At 55.4% G+C, this 19,113-nt stretch overlaps 1 protein-coding gene across 3 annotated transcripts in view; it reads right to left on the bottom strand.

Moving 5' to 3' along the window:
• The window catches only part of ANO9 (anoctamin 9), a 26,928-nt gene extending 7,815 nt beyond the window's left edge, over positions 1 to 19,113 (bottom strand). For 2 of the 3 annotated variants that reach the window (XM_081238709.1, XM_081238708.1), the window contains exons 1-13: positions 10,815 to 11,713; positions 10,476 to 10,522; positions 10,289 to 10,347; positions 10,134 to 10,207; positions 9,765 to 9,899; positions 9,105 to 9,201; positions 8,937 to 8,997; positions 8,768 to 8,850; positions 8,531 to 8,635; positions 8,280 to 8,441; positions 8,158 to 8,194; positions 7,815 to 7,926; positions 39 to 96 (exon numbers count right to left, since the gene is read on the bottom strand). In XM_081238709.1, the coding sequence (XP_081094835.1) occupies positions 39 to 96; positions 7,815 to 7,926; positions 8,158 to 8,194; positions 8,280 to 8,441; positions 8,531 to 8,635; positions 8,768 to 8,850; positions 8,937 to 8,997; positions 9,105 to 9,201; positions 9,765 to 9,899; positions 10,134 to 10,207; positions 10,289 to 10,347; positions 10,476 to 10,488 (996 nt within the window). In that variant the 5' untranslated portion in view covers positions 10,489 to 10,522; positions 10,815 to 11,713. Of the gene's footprint in view, positions 1 to 38; positions 97 to 7,814; positions 7,927 to 8,157; positions 8,195 to 8,279; positions 8,442 to 8,530; positions 8,636 to 8,767; positions 8,851 to 8,936; positions 8,998 to 9,104; positions 9,202 to 9,764; positions 9,900 to 10,133; positions 10,208 to 10,288; positions 10,348 to 10,475; positions 10,523 to 10,814; positions 11,855 to 12,039; positions 12,166 to 12,272; positions 12,348 to 13,603; positions 13,682 to 18,924 lie in introns of those variants that run through there. The other variant, XM_081238710.1, reaches the window with a different exon arrangement.

Below are 19,113 nucleotides of genomic sequence, written 5' to 3'. Positions count from 1 at the left end.
CTCAGGAAGAGGGCAGTAAGACCTCCGGACAGACTGACCTCCTCCAGCTTCCACAGCCCTGCCAGGCGCACGGACTTCCCGGGGTTACCGTTGATCCTGGGAAGGGCAGCGAGGCTGAGAGAGGGGGCAGGACAGGAGTGGGAGTCGGGGAGCAGTGGGGCCCGGAGGGGAAGGAAGGAGACCCGCCCTGCAGGCGAGCAGAGGCTGGGTGCTGGACGCACAGTTTGTACCCAGACAGGCCTGCAGGTGCGCAGGACCACAGGGGACCTCTCAACTGTTCACAGGCTCAGAAAAGGCCGTGAGGAGGGGCCTCAGTTTCTCCCCATGGTAACTGTGCACGCAGGGCTACTGTGTGTTTAAGTCACCTGACTTCCATGATAAAAAAGGTGTATTTAACCAGACGTTGGGCTCACGCTCAATGGTGAAATCCTGCAAGCGCTCCTGTTACAGTTCATGACAACTACTATTCCAGGACAGCGTAACTTTGCAAAGGAAAAACTTGTTGTAGAAAATACGATTATATATCTGGGAAACCAAAATAAATCAACTGAACGATTGGGCAGATAAATCTACTGAAAAATGGCTCAGAGTGGATATAAAATTGATATCAAGCTCAACTCCCTTTTGCTTTCCTAGGTGCAACAAAACCACTGAGAAATGTAGCAGGAGGAAATATCTGTTGCAGATAGCAGCAAAAACTATAAAATAGAGTGAAATTCACAGGAAATATGGGGAACCCATAAGAAGAAAACTGTAACACAGCTAAAGAACATTAAAACAAGACTTGAATAGAGAGACCTTGTTCTTCGATAGAAAAACTTAAGCTTGTATTTTTGTGACAGATGGAATGTCAGGCCCCCAAAGATACCACATCCTAATTCCTGGAACCTGTGAATATGTTATCTGACATGGCAGCTGGTATTAAGGTTGCTAATCAGCTGACCTTAAAATGGAGAGATAATCCTGGATTATCTGGGTGTGCCCATTGTAATCACCAGAGTCCTTAAATGAGAGCCAGAGAGATGGCAGGATGAGAAGGACTCAGCCTGACACCACTGGCTTTGCAGACACAGGAGGAAGCGGGCCAGGCAGCCTCTAGAAGCTGAGAAAAACAAAGAGTATGGACTCTCCCCGAGGGCCTGCAGACAGAACACAGCCCTGCTGACACCTTGATTTTAGCCCAGTGAGACCCATTTTGGACTCTTGGCCTCGAGAACTGTATGTAATGTGTGTTGTTTAAAGCCACTAAGTTGTGGTCAGCAATAGAAAATACAGCATCTATGTCAATTCTCCCTAAAAGAATGTATAATTTCACTGCAATCTTAAGCTAAATCCCACAGAATTTTTTTTTTTTTTTTTTTTTTTTTGCGGTATGTGGGCCTCTCACTGCTGTGGCCTCTCCCGTTGCAGAGCACAGGCTCCGGACGCACAGGCCCAGCGGCCATGGCTCACGGGCCCAGCCGCTCCACGGCATGGATCCCACAGAATTTTGATGGAGTTTGACAAACATTATTTTAAAGTTCACCTAGAAGAATAAACATGTAAATAACTACAAAAAAGGAAAAATGAAAAAGAAGAGAAGAAGAAAATTAGTGCTAGACCTATCTGAAGGAAAGCACAGCAGTAACAATTACACAGAAAGGAACTGGACCAGAATCATCAGAGTCCACGAGACACCAAAACATTCAAGTGAATGATGGAACCTGGTGTGTGACAGGAGGGTGGTGGTGGCGATGGAACAGTCAACAAATGGTTTGGGGACAACTGGCTCTCACTTGGAAAACAACAAAACAGGCTTCCCTCCTTTGCCGCCTGCAGCAAAACAAATTCGTTGTGAATCAAAGATTTAAATGTTTAAAATGTTGAAACCATAAGCATCTAAGGGAAATCACAGCTGAACATGTTTTTAATGTTGAGGAGGGGAGGCCGTTTTGAGCACGGCATGAAAAACAGGAACTAAAGAGACACACTGATAACCTTCATGACAAAAAAGAAACCGCCTCCAGCGAAACACGAGTGACTGCATAGGCTTTTGCCTTCTTTTCCCAGGGATGCCACATGCAGGGGCAGTACACAGAAGGCGCCAGACTCGGGCTTCTATCTGCCCCACCACCTGCTGACTGCAATCCTGAGATAGTTTCTTAACCTTTCTGTGCCTCGGTCTACTCATCTGTGAAATGGGGTTTAGAGAGTCCCTACCCCATAGGGCTGTTGTGCAGATTAGAGCTGATAAATGTGAGGCCCTTAGAATAGAATGGGTGAGTGTCAGCAGACGTGAGTTATTATAAAGACATATCCCATCCTGCCAGGGAAAACCAACTCAGTCCTTTGTTCTTCAGTATGAACGGACAGCTACAAATCTTCAGGCACGAGGAAAACCAGCTGTACAAAAGAGAAAGACTACGATAAAGGAACAGGAAGATGGACCCTTTAGGAAATGAGATAATGAGGAAACAGATGAGAACTTAAGAGGAAAAAAGAACATTGATATCATCAAGAAAGTACTGTATCTATGGAAACAAGAAAAGGACACTATAAAAAAAAGGATAAAAAAATAAAAACCCTCTTGGAAATTAAGACTTTAACTGTTAAACTTAAAAAAAAGAAAACAGGGACTTCCCTGGTGGTCCAGTGGCTAAGACTCCACATTCCCAATGCAGGGGCCCTGGGTTCGATCCCTGGTCAGGGAACTAGATCCCACATGCCACAACTAAGAGTTTGCATGCTGCAACTAAAGATCCCACGTGCCACAACTAAGACCCAGTGCAGCCAAGTAAATAAATAAATAAACATTAAAAAAAAAAAAAAAAGGCAAAAAGACAAAGTGAAGGAAATCTCTCCAGATGTGGAATGTAAAGACACAGAGATGGAATATATGAGAGAAAAAGATAAGAAACCCAAGAGGACAAGGCGTTCCATAGAGGGCAGAGGGGAAAAAAAAATATTTTTAAAAACCTAAGGAAAACAAACACAAAAAACTAAAAATAGAACTACCACCTGAACCAACAATCCCACTACTGGGCATATACCCAGAGAAAACCACAATTCAAAAAAACACATGCAACCCAATGTTCACAGCAGCTCTATTTACAATAGCCAGGACATGGAAGCAACCTAAATGTCCATCAACAGAGGAATGGATAAAGAAGATGTGGTACATATATACAATGGAAAAGTACTCAGCCATAAAAAGGAATGAAATGCGGTCATTTGTGGAGACGTGGATGGACCTAGAGAGTGGCATACAGACTGAAGTAAGTCAGAAAGAGAAAAATATCATATAATAACACATATATGTGGAATCTAGAAAAATGGTATAGATGATCTTATATGCAAAGCAGAAACAGAGACACAGACGTAGAGAACAAATGTGTGGATACCAAGGGGGAAAGGAGTGGAGTGGGAGAAATTGGGAGACTGGGACTGACACATATACATTACTGACACTATGTATAAAATAGACAGCTGATGGGAACATACTGTATAGCACAGGGAACTCTACCTAATGCACTGTGGTGACCTAAATGTGAGGGAAGTCCAAAAAGGAAGGGGTATCTGTATGTGTATGGCTGATTCATTTTGTTGTGCAGTGGAGGCTAACACAACATTGTAAAGCAACCACACTCCAATAAAAATTAAAAAAAAAAAAAAAGCCTAAGGAAAAAAAGAAGAAAATGGGGCTTCCCTGGTGGCGCAGTGGTTAAGAGTCCGCCTGCTGATGCAGGGGACACAGGTTCGTGCCCCGGTCCGGGAAGGTCCCACATGCTGCGGAGCGGCTGGGCCTGTGAGCCATGGCCGCTGAGCCTGCGCGTCCAGAGCCTGTGCTCCGCAACGGGAGAGGCCACAACAGTGAGAGGCCCGCGTACTGCAAAAAAAAAAAAAAAAAAAAAAAAAAAAAAAAAAAAGGAGAAGAAAATGTAGTGAGCCTAAGCAGGACATGGGCTTTTTCATTGGAAGGTGCCAACAATTGCCCAGCACAGTGCATGAAGAAAAGACCCACCCTAGATTGTTCCCCTGTTTAAAGAGAAGATCCTAAAGCTTCTAGGTCAACTAGGAAGAAACAAAAATCAGATTTTCTGCACACTTCTTATCGTCTATTTTGCATGTTCAAAGACAACGGAGCAATGTCTTTAAAGTTCTAGAAGGGAAAATTGTTTTGAAGTTAGATTTCTATACCCAGCCATGTCAATCTTGTGCAACAGTAGAACATGACACCTTTAGACATACATGAATTCAGAGAGTTTACCTCTCCGATGTACCTTCTCAAAATAAATGAAAGCAAAAATCAAGAAAGAAGGAGGCTTGGGAGTCCAGGAAATGATGGTCCTAACCCAGGAAGGCAGCAGATTGAAGTCCCAGGGAGACAGGTACACAGGAGGCACAGAGAGCCACCAGCCCAGTGTGGGGAGAATGGAGGGTCTCTGGGAGAAAAGAGATTCCATGCAATAGACAGTTTGACATGGAGAGGCTGGATAACCTTGATAAGATAAAGACATGCAAGGGGGAAAAAAAGGCAATTAAAAACAGGAAAAATAAAGAGCTGTACAACAAAGAAATGGTCAAATAAGAAGCAAAGTAAAATATGACATGATTTTAAGAAACTGATAGAGTCAGAAGGGAATCCACTTGACCTTGATGTTATAAAAATGCTCAGATGATATGAACAACTTATAGGAAAAGAAATTTCATGGCCAAAAAATATCTGGAAAGATGCTGAATTCTCACTAATAGGTTTTAATAACGCACCTTTAAGGATGAAAAGTCTTTGTTCATCAGACCAACATGGAGTGTGCGGTCACATACACACTGTGTGGCTTTGTGAGTCAGCACAGCATTTTTGGAGGGTGCTTTAGCAATGTCTCTCCATTTAAATGTGCACTGCCAACTCCCAGTTAAAATGGCTGGCTGCTCACACCCACTGCCAGGCATCACCTCGGAGATGGAAGGGAAATGGAGAGGCCTGCAGCCCACTTGAGACATCAACCTGGATCTAAGCCTGCAGGGAAGACATCTGAACAGCAACACAACCCTGCCCAAGAGCCTGGAACACCGCAGGACTTGGGCACCTCTGGTAGCTTGGGGGCACCCACTGGATGGGATGCAGGCCCGGCTGAACCCCTAGGCCTCCTATGCAACCCCTAATCCACCCCCCCACACACACACAAGACACACACACACAAGAAGACAAAGACATTTCTAGGGGGTTGAACAACCAAAGATTCAGATCGCAGGGTTGGGCCAATGGACACTGAGACCCCACACTGTCCCTTCCCCCGCTGGGCTCCCAGCACACTGACGGGCATCCTTCTGCCTCCAGGCAGGAGACCAGGGATTCCCTTTCAGGAACCGACACAGCAAGAGGTCCCGACAGGAGACACATGGTCCAGAGCAAAGCCACTGGCACATGCCTTTCTCAATTACAGACAGGTGGCCAAGAATAAAAGACATCTAAGGCGGTGGGGGGGGGGGTGTCTCTAACACCAGAATCAGAGACCAGTCAAAGAAAGAGCATAAAAGAAACTCGAAAGGAACAGAAGAAATACCAGAGTAGAAGGGGAAAAAAGAGGCCACATCCTCAGACAAGAAAAGCCCTGGTGTCCAGGTGATATGAAGAGGAGGCTGTGAAGAATCTGCAAATGTCAAAAGGAGTGCTCTGAAATTAAGAACATAAGCAGAAGCGAAACGTTCAGTAGAAGGGTTGGAAAACAGTTGAGAAAAACTCCAAGAAACTGGAACAAGAATGGGAGAAAAAAAGCGAAGAAAAGTAGATGATCAATTCAGAAGGTCCAATTTCCAAACAAAAAGAATTCCTCAGAAGGGAGGAGAGGGAGCCGAAGCAGGAGGCTATCAGATACATGAGAAAATCTCTCAAAACTGAAGGCCCTGAGGCTCCAGGCCCAGTGAGCACCCGGTTTTGACCAGCACTGATTCTGCACACCTGGCCGGCTGCAGGAGCTGAGCATTCAGCAAAGGACAAGCGCCCTGCTCTCCGCCCTGGGGAGCTGCCATTTCTGAGAGAGACAGTGAACAAATAAATGTGCGGCACGTCCTGGGTGGCGACGGCTATGGAGGGGGATCAAGGGAAGAGCGGAGTCTGAGGGACCAGGGTTCTGGGCCAGCAGGAGAGCAAAGGTCAGCGCCAGGAGGCAGTGAGAGTAACGGGGAGGGAGAAGCGCGAGGCGAGGCGGGAGAACCAGAAACCAGATACGCCGATGAGAAGACTTTCGGAAAGAACTGTGACAGCATGTTTGTGTGATGGTGGAAATCATCCAGCAGCGAGAGGAAAGCTGGCGTGTGGAGGAGAGAAGCATGTCGGATGAAAAAGAGCCAACAAGTCACACGGCTGAGAAACTTCAGAAGATGGGGGACAGTGCGAAGATGCACAGAGAGTTGGAGGAACATTGATGCCAGACTTGTGGAACAGAACACTGGAAGCCAGAAACCAAAATATCCTTCGGAAGTCTGAGGAAAACCATATCCAACTTAGAATTATTTCTCCAGTAGACGCTCAGTCAGGCCCCCAGTAAAGAGGAAACTCAGCACACATGATTCCCCATGTACCCTTTCACAGGAAGCCACTGGAAAACTTGGGATCCTACACAGCAGAGAGTAAGGGGCTTCCCAGGATGAAAGGGCCAAGCACAGCCCCAAGAGAAGGGGACAGATGCCACGAGGGCATCTCCAAGGACCTCATGATGTCTTTGAACATACTGGCAGGAGTTGGTTTCTTCTAAAGTTCTTCTAGAGGGACTTCCCTGGTGGCGCAGTGGTTAAAAATCGGCCTGCCAGTGCCGGGGACACTGGTTCGAGCCCTGGTCCGGGAAGATCCCACATGCCATGGAGCGACTAAGCCCATGTGCCACAACTACTGAGCCTGCGCTCTAGAGCCCGCGAGCCACAACTACCGAGCCCGTGTGCCGCAACTACTGAAGCCCGCGCGCCTAGAGCCCATGCTCAGCAACAAGAGAAGCCACCGCAATGAGAAATGAGAAGCCCGCGCACCTCAACGAAGGGTAGCCCCCACTCGCCACCACTAGAGAAAGCCCGCATGCGGCATTGAAGACCCAACGCAGCAAAAATAAATAAATAAATGAATAAACAAATTGTGCAAATAAACAAACAAATGAAGTTCTGCTAGAGAGTTTGGGATTAATTGGCAGTATGTGTGTAACTTACAACATTTGAACAAACACAGAGAACACATAGAGGAATTATTTTCTTCAGAAAAGACAAGAAAAGATATGTTGATTGAACCAAAAATGTTCATTTCATTAATTAGGAAGGTGAGGGGAAGTGTGTGCATGTGTGTGCATATGCATGTGCATGTGTGTTACATGGGATGCCCACTGCAGCTTTATTTATAAACCTCAAAACTGGAATTAACCCGAATGTCCACCAATTGAAGTGGTTGAATAAATTCAAGGACATCCCACAAAAGAATGCTCATAGTATGCTTTTAAAAACAAAGCCTCACCACCCATGCAGACACGGAAAATGCCCATAGTACATTTTCAGTGTAAGGCAGATACAATTATTTACACGACAAAATCACTCATGTCAATAGGTGTATGTGTGTGTACTTAAATGTGTAAAAAAGTTTGGGAAGACCCAACAAACAGTTACAGTGTCATCTCTGAGGACAAGGATTGGACAGCTGGGGGGGTCGCTGTGGGCTTCCTTCACATATTTCTATACTGGGTTTCCACATGTTCTGAGCATGATTTATTTTAAAAATTAAAAAGAACAGGTATTTCCATTTTCAAGGTGGGGAGAAAGGAGTTAGAGGGAGGCATGTGGGAGCAGGTGGCCCTTACCTGCCCAGGATGAAGGCGATGTAGATAAGGGAGGAGAAGTGAGCAAAGAACTGCAGACTGAAGAACTTGATGGTGAACTTGCTCTCTCGCTCTGAGAAGGTCCTGGGCTTCTCTGGAATGAGATGTGGGGCCGTCCCTCCCCCATCCTTCACCCCGATGACAGCCCACGCCCAGCCTGTCCCTATCCTGAAAACTCAGGGACACCTGAGACCCCCACCTGTCTCCCAGGTGCGAGCCCCTGCCCTCTCATGGGCCCCCTTCCCCCACCCCAGGGCTCCAAGATCCCCACCCTGAATCCTCCCTCCAGTAGCCAGAGAGGGGCTCAGGGGGGCCCTCCTCTCACCAAAGTCACAAAGCTTCAGTGCCACATATTTGTTGATCTGTGGGAGGGGAGACGGAGGGCTCACCTCGGACCTCAGCAGAGCCTCACCCCCACCGGCACCCTCGCCCTGCCCCGACCCCTACCTTGGTCATGACGAGGATGCTCACATAGTGAACCAGGGCCCCGGTCACCACCACGGCCGTGGTCACCTGCTCCCCCAGGAAGGGCAAGGCAGAGCTGAAAAGGGCAGCGGCCAGGACGCGGTAGATCACCAGGATGTGGGCCATGCCTATCATCAGGCAGATCTGGCGGGGGTCGGGGAGGCCAGGATGGGTAGGCCTCAGGGGGCTGCCCCACCTGCTCTCCAGCCCCACCAGGGGCGCCCCAGGAGTACCATCAACAGAGACAGCAGGAGGATGACGGTACTCCGCATGTAGGAGTGCTGGTGCAGCTGGGGCTGGTAGTCAGGGCAGGCAATGAGCCCCAGCGCCATTTCCTCCTGTGGACGGCACCGGACACGCCTGAGACACGGGACCCCTCACCCACAGGAACCATGCCTTATACATGGGGACCCCCTCAGACACAGCAGACTCTTGTGGACCCTGGACCTGGTCACCTGGCTCAGCCTCACCTGGTCCTCGTCCCACCCGTACAGGTCCCATTGCAGGACCACACGGGCTCGCTCCCGCTTCCACAACTCCAGGAACACGGTGGCTGCAGCCGGGAGAAAGCAGAGGCCTCACGGTGTGTCCCCGCTGCGTGTGGAGCTCGGCTGCCCCCCAGGTGCCGCAGCGACTCACCCCACAGCGCCATGAACATGGCGAACAGCACGGTGCCCTCGTTGTCGAAGAGGTGAGTGAGCTGGGGAGAGTGGCGCGTGGGGCTGGGGCGGCCTTCACTTCCCTGGGAGGACCCCCTGGGCCCTCCTCCCCGCGGGCGAGCGGCCGTAGTGCCCCCCAGGCGCAAACCTTGGCGAAGGCGCAGGTTTCTGAGAGCCGCTGGTACCTGGGGTTGTGGTCGCCGCGAGGGCACATGTAGACGTCGTGGGCCTCACAGATCTCCCTGCTGGGGGTGCAGGGACCGGGTTGTCGGCGGCGCTTTCCTGTGGCCCCTCCTGTGGCCCCTGGGGGACCCCGCCCCAGGCCGCCCCTTCCCTGACTCCGCCCCACCCTCAGTCCCGCCCCTTCACGACCCCGCCCCTCCATGACCCCACCCCAGTCCCGCCCCTTCCCTGACTCCACCCACCCTCAGTCCCACCCCCTTCACAATGCCACCCCAACCCTGCCCCTACTGTGACTCTACACACCCCAGTCCCGCCCCTTCCGTGACCCACCACGCCCCAGTCCCGCCCCTTCACGACCCCGCCCCTCCACGACCCCACCCCAGTCATGCCCCCTTTCTGACTCCACCCAGCCCCCTCAGTCCCACCCCCTTCCCTGACTCCGCCCAAACCCCGCCCCCTCCATGACCCTACACACCCCAGTCCCGCTCATTCCCTGACTCGTCCCCACCCTCAGTCACTCCCTTTCACGACCCCGCCCTAACCCCGCCCCTTCCGTGACCTCCCCACCCCGGTCCTGCCCCTTCCCTGACCCCCCAGTCCCGTCCCTTGCCTGACTCCGCCCCACCTGATCTGGCTGGCTTCGAAATGGGCAAACCCGCTCAGGAAGATGATGAGGCCCACCACCGCGGCGGGCACCAGCATGTAGGTGTACCAGCCGAGCCAGGCGAAGTACAGGGCCACCTTCTCACCGAAGTAGTTTCTAGGGGCACAGCCGTCCCGTCAGGGCCACTCCCACCAGGGGTGACCGTCCAGCGCCAACGCCGGGGTGAGGCATGCCACATGCGGGGGCGGGCAAGGAGCGTCAGTACTGAGGGCATCTAAATGTGCGTCTAAATGGGAGCCCGCACAGCAGTTTGCTGGAGGCGTGGGTGTAACCGCGGGGGGCGCAGCCTGCCTGCGGGGGCGCAGGTGTGTCCGCGGCGGACAGTAGTACCTGATGTCACCAATTGGCTGCGTTTGGAACATGTTTCTCCACCGGGCCCATTTCTTCTTTAGGTCTTCCTCCCCCTGAGCAGAGGCGACAGACAGTGAGAGCTTCTTGCCTCAGGTCCTGCCCTCAGGTCCTCTCCCAGCCGGCCCTCCACTCACCTTGTGTAGGGGAAACCCGGCCTCAAAGACCCCATCCTTCACCAAATCCTGGAGCGTGTCTGGTGGTCACAGGGATTCTCGGGTCAGAAGGGGGTGAGGGGTGAGGGAGGACCCTGTGCCGTTCTCCCCGTGTGACTGCCCCTCCTGGTGGGCTGCTGCACAGGCCACCTGCCCATCCAGTCCTTACCACCAGCTGCCATCTTGCTGTTCAGCACAAAGTTGACAACTTGGATTCTGGAACACAAGAGTTGGCTCAGGATGGCCCTCTATCTGGCCAGGTCTCAGGCCCCTCTGTGTCCTAGCAGAGCCCCCAGACCACCTGCCCTGACCACCTGACCAGAGCCCAGAATCCAGGACTCATCTGGGAGCCCACCTCCTTAAATCCTCCCAGGGTCTAGCTGTGCCATGGTTCCAAGGTGGGCCTCCCTCAGGGTGGTCTCTCTCTTCCCAGGGCCCCGATGCTCAGCCCTGCAATAGTCTCTCCCAGATCCCTCCCAGACCTCCCACCTCCAATCACCCGTCCCACCTGGAGCCCCCACCCGTCGAGAGCACACTCTTTATGTGCACGAATCCTCTTTGCACCCCTGTGAGCCATTTTGCCTATGGGGTGACTGAAGCTCAGAGAGGGTGAGTAATTTGGTCAAGGCCACACGGCCAGGAAGCAGCACATTCGGGCATCTGACTATACAGTCCTGCTCCTCTGGAACATCCTCCTATGAGACACGGCCCCCTGAGTGTCCCAGGGCACTCCCCACAGCCTGCTCCTCTCAGGCCCCATCAAGATTCCTCTACTCATGTGTCCTCCCAAGACCAGCCAGTCCTTCTGTGTTCACAGGAAGCCCCCCTCCACTGCCTCGTATCCAAATTCCAGGAGTGTTCTTCGCTAGCCTCCCTGATCGGGCCCCAGATGAGTTCAGGGGGCCGGGGCTGGGGCCAGGAAGATGATGGAGGAGGGCTGTGGGGAGGGAAGGTGGGCTGGCTTGGAGGCCTAGAGGATTGGGGTGGGGAGAAGCAGGTGCTTGGAGAGAGAAGAGGTGTTGGGTGCCTGGGAAGCAGGGGATAGATGTCCAGGGAGGGGCATTTGGTCTGGAGGAAAGAAGTCAGGACGTGAATCCAGGGAGATGACCTCAGAGCCTAGGAGGGACAGCTAGGAGGATCCTCTCAGCCTCTCCAAATTCTGCCCACCCTTTAAGGCTGGTTTCTATTCTGCATCCGGGGGACGTAGTCACATGTAACCTTCAAACACTCCAAGAGGTGAGAACTGTCATTTTCCCGTATTACAGACATGGAAACTGACTCACAGACCCTTGCCCCCTGGGCCCTCCACCCTGGGACCACTCCTGGGAGTCTTGCTGCCTGTCTGGACTGGCATGTGGGCGGGCATGGATCCTCCTGGACCCACTCGGGGCCAGCCTCTCACCTGGTGGTGGCTGGGATGGAAGTTGGCCTGGCCAGCTCCCCTCCGGGGGCGGTAGCCTCAGGCTCCATGAGAAGTCTGCGGTACTGGTCAAAGACCCAGTTGTCAGCTCGGATCCCAAAGAAAACCTTCGCCTGGTCCTCCCTCGCCTGAGGGTGGGGGGCAGCATGGGACCCTCTACTCCACATTGGGACCCGCCCCCTTCATCCAAAGCCAATGGCCTATCCCCTCCAAGTCCTGCACGAGGCCTCAGCCCACCTCCCCAGACAACTCCCCGGGATCCGCCCAGTCCCCCGTGACCCCTGCGCCCAGGCGAGGCCCTCAGCCCGCCCACCTTGTAGCAGAAGCCCTTCCTCTCGAGCTCTTCCAGGAACTGCTGCTGCCGCTGGACCTGCCTGGGGTTTCTCTGGGTGCAATGATCAGCCACAAGGACATAGTCCCATGGCTCAGAGGCCTCGGTCTAGAAGAAGGAGGTGTGGGGACTGGGACTGGGGACCAGGGCGGGCCAGGTGCGGGGCATGGGGCAGTAGGTGGGACCAAGCCAGAGAGATTCGAGCAGAGACTCACCTCAGTGGTATTGATGTCCATCTGCAGGGGGCTGTCCCCTTTGGTCCCCACCAGGATCCGGAGGCTCTCTTCTCCCTGGGGGTGAAGAGCAGACAGAGGATGGGGCTCATTGCAGCAGACAAGCACCTCCTGGGCTGGGTGCTCTGGTACCAAAGGGGTAGTTCCGGGTGGGGCTAAGTGCATGCACTGAGGCTACAGCACAAATGGCCAGCAGAGGTTTGTTTGGAAACATATACAAAGAGCTCGCAGAGTTCATAAGAAAAGGCAGACGGCCCAGTTTAAAATGGGCCAGAGATGCAAATGCGCACTTCACAAAAGAGGGGCACTCAGAAGGTGAAAACATGGAGCTAGGGAACCATCTGGAAAACGCAGGCCAGGTGACCAAGGAGGCACCACCTTCCACCATTTGGTAGCAAACATTTTACGGCCACACAGCTCTAAAAACACAGGTGTGGGAGTTCCCTGGCTGTCTAGTGTTTAGGATGCAGCGCTTTCACAGCCGTGGCCCAGGTTCAATCCCTGGTCGGGGAACTGAGATCCCGAATGCCGCTTGGTGCGCCCCCCCCCCCAAAAAAAAAGCCTGGGTGGGACCTCCCTGGTGGTCCAGTGGCTAAGACTCCACGCTCCCAGTGCAGGGGACCCAGGTCCGACCCCTGCTCCGGGAACCAGAGCCCACATGCATGCCGCAATGAAGATCCCATCTGCTGCAACTAAGACCCGGAGCAGCCCAAATAAATAATAAATAAATAAATATTTTTTTAAAAAGCCCAGGTGATCTATAAAAATACTGAATGTAATATAATATTGTAAATCACCTGAAACTAATATAATGTTGTAAATCAACTATACGTCAAAGAAAAAAAAAAAAAAAAGCCCGGGTGACTCAGCAGAATCCCCATGTGTTGCTGTGGTTCACACATTGGTGCAGGAATTTGGGAAACTAAGTTGACCATCCCAGACACTACACCCTGGGCCAGCCACCTTTGGAGACAGACAAGGGTGCTCACAGCAGCATATTTCATATCAGAATTGTGGAAATAACCCAAATTCCCATCGGTAGGCAGATGGATGAAAACACCGTGCTATGACCACACGCAACAGGAACATGAGGGCTGCCACTGCACACAGGGCTGGGGACCAATGTGACACGGTACTGAGTTTCCTAAAAGTAAGTCCAGTGAGAACCGTGCAGGAGCGACTGCTGCAGGCACGTCCTGGACAGACGGATGGACGCTCAAACCAGCGGGCAGAACCTTAAGGAGGAAGCGGATGGTGCCAAGCCCCCGAGTCTCCCCGATTCTTTGTTAACTGTTGCGGCAGCATTAACAAACCTCACACATCCTTCTGTGCTCCTGCCTCCGGGGGGTGGTGCAGAATCCTCCCTCTCGAGGGTGGGCTGGACTCAGTGACTAATGAAGAAAGCGTGCAAGGGAAAAAGAGTCACCCTACAGAGGAGAAACCTGGCAGACGCCCCCCCACCCAGGTGATGAAGGTCAAGGTCACGGTGATGTAATTGAGATGTCGGGGACCTCCTGACAGCATGTGGTGCGGTAGTACGTGATCCCCACCCTGAAGCCCCCAGACCCATCTCAGCAGAAGACGTCAGAGGCACTGTCACCTGAGCCCGAGTGAGCGGACCCCAGAGTCAGGCGGCCAAGGACAAGGAGGGACGGAGGGACCATCACAGACAGGAGGGGCCGTGGAGACGTGGCCATGATGCCGTGGCGGGGTGGGGGGGGTCCTGCATGAGCCGGGAACAGGAGAGGACACGCACGGAAAAGCCGGTGACAGGAGTCAAGGCGGCCATGTCGGGCCCTCGCTTTGACCAGCGCCCCAGGCGACGGGGCACGGGGGACCCTGCACTGTCTTTGTGACTCTTTAGGAAAACTCACAGACCTGTAAAAACTGCACAAGTGGAGTGGAGGGTTCTGGGATTGGCATCCAGGTTGGCAAGGGGGGGCGGGGAGTGGAGGGGGGTCTTGAGGCTTCATTTACTCCCAGTGAGCAAACAGCAGGCTCTGAGGGCTTGAGACAAAGTGACCCAGGGCCCCTTCTCTGGAACAGCCACTGGGCTGAAGCGGGTGGGAGATGCAGGAGGTGGGGGCCCAGGGCCGACAGCGCAGTTCACGCAGGGGGAGCTCTGCGGCCGATGTGAGGGGGAAGACTCTGGCTTTGGAGCCAAGAGCCCAGCGGGTACCAAGGCTGCATGACCTCAGGCAAGATCCCACATCCCCCAGCCTTAGGGGGCTTGACGCCATGCGGGAAGCACCCTGTAGACCCAGCACAGGGCTGGCCAGCCTGTGTGCTCGGTGAGAGGGACCCCAGCCAGTGTCCCAGCTGGCAGCTCCCCAGGGAGCACAGGGACCCCAGAGGGACAGGGACCCTGCATCATCCCCGGGATAAGGGTGTGGGAAGCACTCTGAGAGCTGTGTCCATTGGAGCACCCTGCCTTGCCCTGAATGGTTTGGGTGCCACCCACCCCACCATGGCCCTCACTGCCAGCACACCACCCACTCACTACCGCCCCAGGGTGGCCCAGGCCCTCTACTGGCTCACAAGCCTTCAGTCTCCCACTGCACCTCACCCGACCCGGGTTTTCTCCGTCCTGCCCACGGCCGGGCCTTTGCCCCTGCTTCTCCCCCCACCGGCTGCCCCTCCTCTTCCCCGACCGCATTCCTGACTCCTCAGGAAAGCCTTACTGGACTGCTCCAGCCAGGCTGCACTTGAAGGCTGCCAGCTAAAATATAGGCCACCCAGTCACATTTGAATTTCAGAAAAACAACAGATACTTTTTAGTATAAGTACGTCCCAATTATTGCATGGGACATACTTATACTAAAAAAAAAAAATTGTTGTTTATGTGACATTCAATTTACTAGGTGCCTGTTTTTTGTTTTGCTAAATCTGGACCTCGACTCCAACCCCCCGCCCGCAAACACACCAGGAAATGTTGGGTCCAGGACCAGGCCTGGGTCTGCCCCCTCTCTTTCCCCTCTGTCTCAATCACAAAAGCTTTTGATTGTCTCAATGAAAAAGAAATGCATCAGTTGCAACCACAGAACAGCAGGCTCTAGGGCATCAGACGCTAAGGTCACAGTGAGACGGGGCTAGTGGGGCTAGTGCCGTCATCGTCTTCGTGGCCCAGTGCCACGGTGCAGCCCACACTGGGCACTGAGATTCTGCCGCTGGTGGTCGCGGGGCTCGCCAGGCCCACTGCCCCCACTTTCCTGGAGAGTGGTCATCCCTCCTCTGGCAGCCCCGCCTCCTCCTAACCCCAGCTACCCTCAGCCCTCAGATCTGCACTCAGGTTTGGGGCCGGAGGAGAAAGCTGCCATTCTCAGTTCTCAGACAGATCTGCAGGGAGGGGGTTGCCCTGGGCTGAGGAGCCTCTGTCTCGGGGAAGAGAGTAAAGTCTCAAGTAGATGGGGACCAGGGACATTTGTGTCACCAGTAGCCGGTTCTGTGACTTGCCCGTCTTAGGGGCTACGTGTCATGTTGGACAAATTCGTAAGTGAAACGGATCCTCACGTGCTTGTCTTCAGATCCAAGATGAGGGCTCGCCCCATCTCTCCCCAGGCCCAGGACCTCCTGCAGGAGGACCCTTCGAGGGTCCCCGGTGGACAGTCCCACAGAGGCTGAAAGGAGAGACTCCCTCACATGAGCACCGGCCTGAGGCTGAAGAATGGGCAGGACAAGCAGCGGGAAGACGGGACCCCAGGGTGGGGAGGGACGGCACAGGGAAGCCACGCTGGCAGGATACAGCAGGAGGGAGCCTGGGGAAGACTGCCTGTGCGGGACCCGCCAAGACGGCAGCGGGAGGCTGGCCCTCAGGCAGCCCCAGAAATGAGGCTGCTGGACTTGGTGCCACTCTGGGGTCCCAGACACCCCTCCCTCCCCAGAGATATCACACAGCTTTGGGACATTACCCAGAGCCTCTTGGAAAAGGGGAACTCAACCTTCCCTGGAGGATGGTGTGTGATCTGGACCAGAGGTGTCCTACAGGCACTGACCCCCACTATTGATTCGGGCCACTAGACAGGGAGACACCCCCCACCGAGGGCAAAGGTACATGCATCCCTCAGGGTTGCCCTGGTCACCTCTGGGCAATGGGCGAGCAGTCACAGGAGCGGCCAGGTCTGAGTCTCCCCTGCCCAGCCCTGGTCTAGCCACCCCACACCCCACAGCTGCAAAGGGACCAGGTCCTGAGCATCAGCTTCCTGTACGCTCTGGGCTCCCCAGCCCCATCCCCGGGCCACCTGCCACATGCAACGCCCCTCTCTGGGCCTCCAGCATCAGGCTGTCCATCTGTCCATCTGTCCTCCAGGGAAAGAGGCCTTCACGGATGGGAACCGGGTTCACCTGAAGTCACCCCCACCTCCAGCCAACCAGACTGCTTGGTGCACCCGAAGCGAGGTGTCTGGGGCCCCTGCGTCCCTGTCTATCAGACCCCACCCCCAGGAAGCCATGTGTGCCCATCAGGCTCCCAATCCCCAGGGCTCCTGCAGGGTTCCTACAGGGGCTACCTTGGCACTCGGCCTCGGGGATCCCAGCCCTGCCATGTGCAGACCCCCGGCAAGTCCCTGCACTTGGACGGGGGGCAGGCTCTGGGCACCCGGCTCTCTGTTGTCCTCCCTTTGGCCTTCCAGCCCCCACCCCTGCAGGCCATGCACCCAGGGCTTGGTACAGACTGGAGTCCCAGCGGGCTCACCCGCTGGCTCCGCAAGAGGAAACTTCTTATGACGCTGCAGCTCCCGGGAGACCTTCCCAGACTTGGGAGCCAGAGCTGGGCGAGTCCTGCCCCTGTCTGTCCCTTCCCAGGCCAGCCTCCAGGTCACCAGAGGGGCGAATGCGACTGCCACCCAGCTCCCAGCAGTCCTGGCCCTGCGGGCTACGGGGAGCACCCATGTGACATCACCCCAGCTGCATGTGGCACACGTGGGCCTCCCTCACTCTCCACGGCCCGTCTCACGCCAGGAGTCACACCACAGCCCTGCTGGCACTCCGCACCCTCCTGCCCTACTGCCCAGCATGAACAGGGAGAGGCCCGCCCTCGCTCGCCCAGCCTCTGACCCCACCCCCCAGTGGATGCCCCACCTGCTGGCTCTGCTTCCTCATCTTCCCTTCCCAGCCCCCTTCCCCTGGCCGTGCCCCCTCGCATGTGGGATCTTAGCTCCCCAACCAGGGATTGAACCCCCACCCCCTGCAGTGGAAGCGAGGAGTCCTAACCACTGGACCACCGGGGAAGCCCCTGCTTCCTCCTCTTCCTCCTCTTCTGAGTCCTGTCATCTGCCTTCCCCCTCCCTTCTGCCATCCCTGTGTCTCATGTGTCCGGTCATCCACCCCCAGACACAGCTTACTCTGTGTGCAGCCCTCACGGGGAGTGCGTAGTGTAAGTGGACGCGGGCCCGGAGAGCAGGTGCCTACTTGGCAGGGGAGCTTGCCCTTGTGGTGTGCACAGGCCCTGAGGGGCAGCGGGCAACTGGTGTCCAGGGGCTCGGTGCTACCTCCCAGGGACTCAGTACTCAGCACTTCAGCTCTGCAGAAGCATAAAGGGCAAGAAGGCAGCTGCCGGGAGGTGAGACTGGGGGTTAGCAGAAGCCAGACCACAGAGGGCCTCTCAGCAGCTGGGGAGCCTGGACTTCAGCTGGGGGCAGCAGGGAGCCATGGAAGGGACTGGAGCAGGGGAAGGGTGTGCTGAGATCCAGCTGGGGCCACAGAGTTCTCTGCTGTGTGCATCAGTCTTCTTCCAAGGGTTGATTCTCTTGCCTCAGTCAAACCAGGGGCTTCCTCCCCACCCACCCTTGCCAGCCCCGCCTCCCTTCCACTCCAGCACAGGGCTGGCATGGGAGGAGGGGGCAGCCAGGGGAGCTCGGGGTCAGGCCAGCGTATGCCCACATGCCAGCCTTAGCAGCCGGGGCTCCAGAGCTGGCTCTGGAAGGGCAGGGGCAGGGTGAGAGGCCGCCTGCTTGGCCCACACCTGGGAGCGCCCTGAGGGGGCTGAGTGGGAGGCCGCTTTCGTTCTCCACTTCAGCACGGGTCCCCGCCAGCTGCCCAAGGGCTGGCCCCAGCCCCGGAGACCGACCTCTTCCCTGGCGGAGGGAAGAAAGGGAGTCTTTCCAGGATGTTCTCCCGCCTACCTCCCCAGGGCCCCCACAGCCTCCTGCTCTGCCCCCAGAATCAGAATCCAGTAGCCCTCGGCGGGCTCCCACCCCTGCCTAGGCAGAACCCCCAGGGAGCCAAGGACCCAGCTGGCCACCCTGGGCCTCCCCATCCCCAGGTCAGCCCACCCTAGAGACCACAGCCCCCTCCCCTCAGGGCAGAGCGACAGGTCTGGGGTCTTCCTCCTGGCTCAGGGCCCAGGGGTGGATATGTCTTCCCCGCACACTCTGAGAGCCGGGCCGGAGGGACCCAAGAACCCCGGCTCGGGGCCCAGGGGGTGGACTTGCCCTCCCCGTGTAAGCCCTTCACTCTCTAAGGGCCGCCCTCCTCGGTCCCGCCGCAATCCCAGCCCGGCCAGCCTCCCCGCGGCCTGGGCTGGACAGAACCCCACCCGCGGCCGCCCCAGGCACCCTCCAGGTGAGGGGGCAGGGCCGGTCGGAGGGGCCCCGGCTCGGACCCTGTCCGGGTGGGCGTGGCCTCGGAGCGGACTCACCCGCATGCTGGCGGCGGTGCTGGGCGCCGGGCTCGGAGGGTCGGAGGGACCGGCAGTCCCGGCGCCGGTGGGAACCCGAGTGTGGCTGCGAAGCCGCCCAGCGCTCCTTCCCGACTTCCGTGCGGGACTCTGCCCTCCCTCCTCGTCCTCCTCCTCAGGTCCCTGTGCCGCCCGGCGCCGTCGGGGAGG

This window comes from Mesoplodon bidens (assembly GCF_964165515.1).
Source record: "Mesoplodon bidens genome assembly, chromosome: 7".
NCBI classification, from domain to species: domain Eukaryota; kingdom Metazoa; phylum Chordata; class Mammalia; order Artiodactyla; family Ziphiidae; genus Mesoplodon; species Mesoplodon bidens.
Note: the sequence above shows the minus strand (reverse complement) of the source record. Positions and strands in the feature narration are given on the sequence as shown.